The sequence below is a fragment of the Osmerus eperlanus genome, chromosome 22 (genome assembly GCF_963692335.1).
Source record: "Osmerus eperlanus chromosome 22, fOsmEpe2.1, whole genome shotgun sequence".
In the NCBI taxonomy this organism is placed as follows: Eukaryota; Metazoa; Chordata; class Actinopteri; order Osmeriformes; family Osmeridae; genus Osmerus; species Osmerus eperlanus.
The window spans coordinates 12,299,405-12,308,787 of record NC_085039.1 but is presented as its reverse complement, the minus strand read 5'-3'; the positions used below and the strand labels follow the sequence as shown (position 1 = coordinate 12,308,787).

Below are 9,383 nucleotides of genomic sequence, written 5' to 3'. Positions count from 1 at the left end.
GAGTAAAGTTCTATGAGAAGATTTAAAAACACTTCTTGTGTGTGTGTGTGTATCTGTGTGTGTGTGTCCAATGGCAGCCTACATATTAAGTGTCAGTTGAAAATAGCCTGCATGCGACAATGAGTTTAACATGTGTGTGTGGATATTTGTGCATGTGTGTGTATCTGTGTGTGTGTGTTTATCTCTGCATGTGTATATATGAGTTTGTGAGCGTACGATCACCCAAAACGATGCTGAATGTTCCTCTTTTAGCAGGATGTCCTTATGTCCTCCCCTGACTATGAGTGACTGTGTGTGTGTGTGTGTTTGTGTGAAAGTATATATGTGTGTGTGTGTGTTTGTGTGAAAGTATATATGTGTGTGTGTGTGAAAGTATATATGTGTGTGTGTGTGTGAAAGTATATATGTGTGTGTGTGTTAATATCTGCACCACTCCCATATTTACTCTCTTGCATCACATCCTAGTACAGAAGGATCAGGCTGCAGGTGGTGCTTTAGCAAACACACACACATTCACACATGCATACATACATACATACATACACACACACACAAACACACACACATACATAATCACGCGCGTGTTTGCTCTTTAAGCCATTTCAATTCTATATAGCAACTTTATATTATCAAACAATAGTGCGTCTCTGTCCCTACAATATTCTCCCGTCAGTGCGCGCACTTAAATGTGTGTCCTACGGTTCTGTTCGCCCTCGCCCACCCTCCGTAGGGGCCCCGAAAATAGACCAGGCACTCCGTTCAGCACACACGCGCAGTATGTTTTATCGCCCCACCGACACTTTAGATTCTCGGCGCTTAAATATACACCGTCAACAACAACAAGACGCTCGTTTACCTGAATCTGGTTCCCTCCCAATGATAGGAACAGAAGCGACGCTAGAAGGCGTCCCAATATCCTCATGATCACAAAGACCCCTTCTTTGATATTTCTTATGAATAATTTACAGTGCTTATCGAGGGTATAAAACTATCAACAGAGGTCGAACAATCTCCAGAATTCCAGCGCGTGCGTCCATCTGTCCGAACGTTAACGACTAAAAACAACTTTTTTGTCTTCTACACATTGACTCAACGGCTTGTGTTGACAGTAACATCTTCGGTAATAAAAGGCGAAACATGGTAATAACGCAACGAATATTCTTGCATATTTCCGTGTTGGGACGGAACTTCTGACGTCAGCTGTGAGAAAAAAAGCTTACTGTCAAAGAGCGGAGAGGACTGCCAACGAGTGTTTGATTGACAGGTGGTTCAGCCAACAGGTGGCGAGAACACTAGGGGCGGGGCTAAAAAGAGGGTTGGTTTGAGAAAGACCTCGATGTGATTTTGGCCCACGTGGAACAACAGCATTGAGCACACGCAACAAGTGATGCTTTATGTGCAAGAGAATGGAGGGCGACAGAATAGGAAACAGAACTCACATGAAATTAAACAAACACATTAGTACACAGTAAAAACAGAGTAGCACAAAATATAGCCGTGCCAGTCTGTTTGGCCATATCAAAACTAGTTAGATTTATTAATTTAAAAAAGTATTTAAAAAGTTAACTTTTTGGGAGATTTTTTTTTTACACAATGTTCTTCCCTTTACAAAACAGTTCAGGAGACACTAGTACGTTCCTGAATGAAGTCCCTCTGCAACACACACACGCACACACACACCCCTCTTGAGTGTCCTCAGAGTGGTCTGAGGTCTGTGGGTTTCAAGGCACCACCAGTGTTGCTACTGCCTGTGTAACCAGGGGCAACACGCAACCATGGCAACAGGTGTGTTTGAGGTGTGTAGGTAACAGGTGTAACAGCATGTGGTTACAGGTGTAACAGATCCTGGGGTTTGGGGTAACCGAACAGTTTGAAGTCGGGTTCATAGAGCTCATACAGCTTCCTCCGCAGATCCAGCGGAACCCCAGCGAACCAATCACGCTCCCAGCTGGTCGCCGTGCGGTTCCTGTTGCTAGGCGGGAAGCGGATCAGGCGGTCCACTCCCAGAATCCTCAGCAGCTGGTCAGCGTCACGCTCCAGATCCTCCAAACGACCCACAAAGTCGTAGTTCACCTGGACGCCCAGAAACACACTGGGATGTTAGCCATGATAGTGTTAGCCATGATAGTGTTAGCCATGATAGTGTTAGCCATGTTAGTGTTAGCCATGATAGTGTTAGCCATGTTAGTGTTAGCCATGTTAGTGTTAGCCATGATAGTGTTAGCCATGTTAGTGTTAGCCATGTTAGTGTGAGCCATGTTAGTGTTAGCCATGTTAGTGTGAGCCATGTTAGTGTTAGCCATGTTAGGATACCTGTCAGGGGCGGCCGTGTTAGCATTAGCATGATAGCATCATTATTAGCATGATAGCATCAGTATTAGCATTATAGCATCAATATTAGCATCAGCATGATAGCATCTTTAGCGTACCTGGTAGGGGTGGCCGTGTTAGCATTAGCAGGATAGCATCAGTATTAGCAGGATAGCATCAGTATTAGCATCAGCATGATAGCATCTTTAGCGTACCTGGCAGGGGTGGCAGAGCCGGTACACCTGACGCCAGTGCTCGTTAAACTCCTCCTCCCTCTCCGTCTCCGGGTCCAGCAGGTAACGGACGAACGCTGTGAAGGAGGGGCGGAGCCCCGCCGAGAACGCCTCTGCCGCCGTCTCCGGGAGCTCCGCCCCCCCGTCGCCGTAGCGACGCAGCATGACGGCGCCGAACTGCCGGTAGAAGTCCTGGTTGGGCTGGCCGAGTTTGTTCCGGAAGGCTGAGATGAGCCGGACGAAGGGATCTCGCACGAACAGGAACTTGGTGTAGCTCTGGAGCTTGACGGACATGAGGTGGCGTGAGAGGCGGCCGTAGCGACGCCAGAACTTGGAGAAGGTCAGGTGGAGGGTTGAGTTGTGGACGAGGTCCGAGGGCACCGCCTGGGGGTCGGCGTAGGGTTGTCCGTCCGTTGCTAGGAGACCCTGGGAGAGGACGACCATCACGCGTTTCCAGTTGGTGCACGCCACCTTGAGGAACGACCACACACACAGGTCACCTTAGGAAAGAGAGAGAAGGTGGGTTGAGGAGAGACACACACACACAGTCCTACCTTGGGTACGTAGCAGTAGATGACCTTGTGTTTGTCGTCCACAATCAGGTGATCCAGCTCGGTGTTGGGGATCTGGTTAAAGGTCAGAGTCCGCCCTGGGAACTCCACAGAACCGCCTCCAGAACACACACCCCTGATCCGCCTCCTCCTCTCCTTTTGCCTCCCCTCCTCCTCTTTTCTCCTCCTCTCCTCCCCCACCTCCCTCTCCTCCTCTCCTCTCATCCTCTCCTCCCCCACCTCCCTCTCCTCTGCTTTCATCCTCTGTTTCCCTTCTTCTTTGCCTCTCCTCTGCCCAGCGGGAGTGATGAGGTCAAGGGGAGGGTGGGAGTGGCTTCCTGGCTCCGCCACCTCCCCAAGAATGGGGTCAACCCCAGTCTGATCCCCCCTGGAGGGGGGCAGGGAGGAAAACACCCTCCCCAGGGCAGCCAAGCTCCCCCAGAAGAGTGAGAAGGGAGGGGTGAGGGATGGGCCGGGGGAGGGGGGGGGGCTGGAGGTCTGCGTCGATGTCGACCAGGGGTCACGGCGGGTGTAAAGGTCACGCAGAGGGTCGTACAAGTTGAGCGCGCTCACGTCGTCCCAGTATAAGATGATGAGCAGGATCATGAAGAGGGAGCCAATCAGGAAGGCGGCACGCACCTGCCGCCACGTTCCCATGGTTACCGGAACACCAACAAACAAACTGGAAAGAGGGCGGGTCTATCTGAGCTCCATGGCAACGCTGCCTCATGCCCAAAGACACTTCCTGGCCGGCAACCAGACCTGGGAGAAACAGGAAGTGAGATGGTCACAGTAAATAAATACAGGGTGAACAAAACAGCACAGAAAGTCACTGTTTGTTCCACACCCAGGAGTCTGGATTGGACTACAGTATGAGAATTTGTGGATTTTATAAAATACAAGGTTTTGTTCTTTGTGATGCAAACAAAAGGACGGGAAAAAAAGCCTATTTTCCAGGCTGCAGACTTTGTTGTTTCCTAAGCTGGAGTGATTCAATACAGTTAATTCAACGTAACAATCATGTGAATGATTATTATTCACTTTGGTAAGCTGTAAGTATAGGACTTGAGATGTGAACCTAAACCACATAATTAAGGACAAACACATCTTTCTTCGTCCGACCGGGTTTCTAAACATTAGTAATTCAAGCCTTCATTCCCCAATGGATCTGACCACCGAAAAGAAAGACACGAGATAACGGCACTGTGGGAATGTTCGTACTTCGGTTCGCACCGAGCTGCGAACAAACGGCAGCTCCGTCCCGAGGGAAGCAGCCGGTTGTTGTTCCGCGCTGTGGTGTTCCTGGCGCGAGGGTGCGACTTCAGAACCGTGCCCTGCAAAAAACGTTTCTCGAACCCAGCCACCTCGCGACCAAAAGTCTACCCACGGATCACAAAATCACCGTCAAGTTCCATATCGTCAACAAAATAATTAGGCTGCAAGAACCTCTTCATAACAATTAGACACATTCTTTCACAACAATCATCCTTTTGAACGACTTAAACTTTTTATCCAAGGGTTTAGTCATAATGAGTGTTATCTTTGGTTCGTTTAACGCAGGAGTTGGTATTTTGAGGTTATCTTTACGGCGTGTTTTCCAGTTACTTGATAGCCTACTGACCACCGTTATAACGACGCCTATACTTCCGCTCCTTGATCTTTATTAACTTTTATATGCACATTTTGTACTTCAATTTGATTACCTATGCGCCTGCTAAATGAATAAAAAGTAGCGTAAATGTGATTGAGCTGTTCATCCGAGTTGGTGTGTTTCCGGCTTGGTCTGCAAGTGCTGTAGACAGACTGATCCTGAAACGCGTCCTCAAGGAACTGCCTCTCTCTCTCTCTCTCTCTCTCTCTCTCTCTCTCTCTCTCTCTCTCTCTCTCTCTCTCTCTCTCTCTCTCTCCCGCTCACTCTCTCTCTCTCTCTCTCTCTCTCTCTCTCTCTCTCCCGCTCACTCCTCCTCTAACCCCCTTCTCTGAAAATGAACCTAATTTATACAGTAGACTACAAGCCCTGTACAATGTTGCCCTTTCACTAGGGAATGGACAGACAGAAACTCTCTCTCTCTCTCTCACACACACACACACACACACACACACACACACACACACACACACACTCACACGCACACGCTCGCTCCACCACTTTCCACTGCGCTTTCCTGCAGCCTTCTCTATCCTGCCAAGTTACTGTCACTCCTGCTTGAGACACGTCTACTCGTCTCCCGTTTCTACTGTTTTCCCGTTTCATCCGACAGACAGGCTATCTCAACTCGTCTAAAATATATGGCATCACGGCAACGGTTAGCTGTCAAGAGACACTGATTAACAGTTTATCCCGTTAATTAACGGTTAGTATCCTACCAAAACCGTTAATTGGAGCCTTCACAAATGTTGACTGAACGCGAAAGTCTACCGGTTTACCTTTAGAAGAGGTACCATGCCTCCCGCTGCTCCTATACCATCCCGGTGTCTCGCAGAGTGGGTTACTGGGCGTCCGGTCGGTGGATGAGACAGTTTACGAGAGCTGAGCAGCAACGGAGCCACTGGAGGCGAGAGAACTCCAAATACAAACCCTCGCGAGATGTCTTGTCAAAAGACTCAGTGGTTTGCTTTATTTCAACAGGTCCAACAGTCCCAAACATAGTCAACGAGTGTTAGGTTGAAATATTATGACGTTATTCGGCAATACCACACAGAAACCAAAATGTGGTCTGTTTATCTAGTAAGTTTAGTCAAAGGAATAAATGGCATTAATATTACAATCATGGACTTTTTCAATTTGATGTTTGTTGTAGGAACCCTGAATGGGATGTGAATCCTGGCTGCCAAGAGACCTCCAGTCAACAGTCTTAACCACTTCACCACACTGCAGCTCATGAATGTTCTGTTTCTACAGACTGACTGACATGATTCTCAGCGATGAGGACTGTGTATCACTGGCCTCCTCCCTCCAGTCACCAGACTGTCCTCTGACAGAGCTGCACCTGGAGGAGATATGGATGCTTGATGAGGATGGTGACATGAGGATTGTCCTTGCTGCCCTGAGAGGTCCACACTGTAAACTGGAGACACTGAGGTCAGTACCTGTAGAGGAGTCTTCACATGATGACAACACAAACATGAACACAATGTTGGACTGTTGGTTAGTTCGACATGGTCACCCTGAGAGCCAGTTATGAAGCAGTATATTTTAGTTTAATTGTTTTACAGACCAATCACAGTCCTTCAGAGACAGTATAGGACACAGAAGGTAGGAGAGATGGGGAGTTGTTTGAATTTATATAAGTCTGCCACTCATAGTTACTATTAGCTGGGTTACCATAGTAACCATTCAAAAGGGAATATTCAACTCAGCAGAGTGAATTAGAGTATTTCTAAACACACCTTACATTTAGTACATCACTGGCTGTATGGATTACATATACTTTATTAAAGTAGTGTAAACACTACAAACTGATATATAACAACAGGAATATTATCTTTATGCATCTGGAGAAACACAGAGGTATGACAGAGGTGTGGATGTGATGTGAATCCTGGCTGCCAAGAGACCTCCAGTCAACAGTCTTAACCACTTCACCACACTGCAGCTCAGGAATGTTCTGTTTCTACAGACTGACTGGCATGAGTGTCAGACATAAGGGGCTTGTATCACTGGCTTCCTCCCTCCAGTCACCAGTCTTCTGAGAGAGCTGCACCTGGGGAGGATTAGAGTGTCTTATTCTGTTGATGATGATTATTATGATGATCATGAAGATGGTCACTTGAATGTTGTCCTTGCTGCCCTGAGAGGTCCACAGTGTAAACTGGAGATACTGAGGTCAGTACCTGTAGAGGAGTCTTCACGTTAAAATAACCCAGTACACATTGATGGACATAGACTGTCACAGGCAGAGGATGTTATAATGAACATGATCATGTTATGGTAACACGGTCATTGAAAATACTTTTGACTATAGATGCATTTTCACTTTTGTGGAATATATAATTGTATTATCACTCCTGTCTACGAGTTAATCTTCATGTTGTCATGTGTTTCCTCATGTCTGATGTAGGTTGAACTGGTGTGACCTGACGGAGGACAGTTGTAGAAAGTTGTCTTCAGCTCTCAGCTCAAACTGTCTGAGAGAGTTGGACCTGAGTCACAACGACCTGCAGGATTCAGGAGTGAAGCTGCTCTCTGATGGACTGAAGAGTCCACACTGTGTACTGGAGATCCTGAGGTCAGTGATCAGACACACATGGAACCAGACAGGGACACATACAACATGTTGAAGAAGTAAATGTATGTCAGTCAACAATGTACCCAGTGATGTCAACAACACCCACCAGCAGAGGGCAGCAGGTTCTGGTTGTCTGTTTAGCAAAGCTGTTTTGTGTTTGTCATGTCAGTCCTGATGTGTAGTTCACACTTGACACACAGCCAGGTCAAATTAGTGTTGGTCACTCATACATTCCTCTGCATATGCCATGTTTAATGCTGAGTAGTTGTTGATTATTATAGAATGATGTTTTGGTGAGGTTCTGGTCACCTGGTTACAGAATCTGTTTGTGTTTTGACGTTCTCTGTGTTTGTCATGTTGGTCTGAGAACAGTCAGGTCCTGATATTGAGTTCTTACTGTTACTATTCACACACAACCAGGTCCCTTTACTTTAGAGATGATTACCAAAAGTAATCTCTATTCCTGACCACTCTTCATACACAGGCTGTGTGTGTGTGTGTGTGTGTCACTGTCTGTTTCTCTCTATCTCCCACAGTGTGGACCATAATGAAGAGATCTGGGTGAAACCACAGCTGCTAAAGAAGTGTAAGTTTAGTTTTACATCAGAAGATCCAACATTGAGACTTCATGTTGATATAGTGTGTGTGTGTGTGTGTGTGGTGGAGATACACACATACAGAACATACTGACACGTTTACCCACTGACACACATACAAACACTCTCTCTCTCACACACACACTCACACACAGTTAAACTATACCTGGCATCACTTATGTTGCTCATCAGTAATGCTTCCACTCTTACTGGGTTCAATCCCAGAATCCTCTGACTGAAAATCACACATGACCATCTGACAGAAACAACCTCTCACTCACTGACAAGATGGAAATGTAAACATCCAGACACACAGTTCTGATCCAGCCTCTCTGCTCTATAGATGCCTGTGATCTCACACTGGACACAGCTCACATAAAACTCTCTCTGTCTGAGGACAACAGGAGGGTGGACAGGGCGAGGGAGGACCAGACGTATCCTGATCACCCAGAGAGGTTTGATAAACAGCAGCAGGTGCTGTGTAGAGAGGGTCTGACTGGATGCCATTACTGGGAGGTGGAGGTGGGGGTGAGGGGGGATGTTCTGGTAGGAGTGACGTATAGAAGCATCAGGAGTGCTGCCTGTAGACTGTAAACGACAGATCCTGGTGTCTGAGTCTGGACTGTTAGTATTCTTATTATTTTTCCTCTTCTCCGCTAAATAGCTCAAAAAGTCCTCAAAGTTTCCCCAGCTCCACATTACTCCAAAATGACTGAAAATTGGTATACATGCCTTATTTCTCATGGGGAACAAAAAAGCCTCAAGGACCCATAAGGTCCGCCATGATAGATTTTGGTGACATAGAATAAGAAATGCAAAATGGCTGTATTTATGTAAATGTTCACATTGCCTCAATATCTTTGTGTCAATAAATCAAATATAATTTTGACTGATGGTTTTTCAAACCTTATTGGATTCAAGGTGACATCGTTCTGAAGTACCATGCACAATTTCATGCAATTTTACATTGAAATGTCAACCGTTTCTTAACCTTTGTACCAAAGCTGACCAATGCTAATAGTGTTCCCTCTTCATAAAATCTCAATAATTGGGGTGTAACAGAGAGGATAGAGAGACACTGACTTGTAACCTTATACTCACAAGTTCAAATCCCCATTCAGCCAATTGTTGTTGGCCAAACATGAAATCGTTTTGCTCTCTTGTTGTCCAACTCTTGACCTTCTACAATGCACATATTTATAATATTTTGCCATTTTGCAGAGAAACCTGCATCGCTGCTTGCAGCTATATTTTTATTACTTGTTCTTTAACTGTACATTGTGAGTTACCTGGGCACTTGAATATTTCTTGGGGACGAATAAAGTGAATGAAAGGTATAACACCTAATCTAAAGTTGTTGGTAGTCATGGTCACTTCTACATAAACTGAAATGTGGCCTGGACTATTTTATTCTTCTCAAAGGGGTGTTTTGTTGTTGTTAACCTTTCAGTCGTGTTCCCTGAG

The 9,383-nt window shown here is 46.1% G+C and overlaps 2 protein-coding genes across 3 annotated transcripts; one reads left to right on the top strand and one right to left on the bottom strand.

Moving 5' to 3' along the window:
- Positions 1–1,490: 1,490 nt before the first annotated feature.
- On the bottom strand, positions 1,491–5,639 carry LOC134009066 (carbohydrate sulfotransferase 12-like). 2 transcript variants are annotated; one of them, XM_062448753.1, is made up of 4 exons: positions 5,522–5,639; positions 3,098–3,856; positions 2,526–3,014; positions 1,491–2,073 (listed from the first exon to the last, which is right to left on the bottom strand). In XM_062448753.1, the coding sequence occupies exons 2-4, from the start codon at positions 3,749–3,751 to the stop codon at positions 1,828–1,830; spliced, it is 1,389 nt and encodes a 462-aa protein (XP_062304737.1). In that variant the 5' UTR covers positions 3,752–3,856; positions 5,522–5,639; the 3' UTR covers positions 1,491–1,827. The 2 variants fall into 2 exon arrangements, with proteins under 2 accessions (XP_062304737.1, XP_062304736.1); XM_062448752.1 differs by lacking the exon at positions 5,522–5,639 and adding an exon at positions 4,798–4,888.
- A 171-nt stretch (positions 5,640–5,810) lies between these two features.
- On the top strand, positions 5,811–7,505 carry LOC134009211 (NACHT, LRR and PYD domains-containing protein 12-like). The gene is made up of 3 exons (XM_062448937.1): positions 5,811–6,176; positions 7,156–7,323; positions 7,493–7,505. The coding sequence occupies exons 1-3, from the start codon at positions 5,980–5,982 to the stop codon at positions 7,503–7,505; spliced, it is 378 nt and encodes a 125-aa protein (XP_062304921.1). The 5' UTR covers positions 5,811–5,979.
- The last annotated feature ends 1,878 nt before the right edge of the window (positions 7,506–9,383 follow it).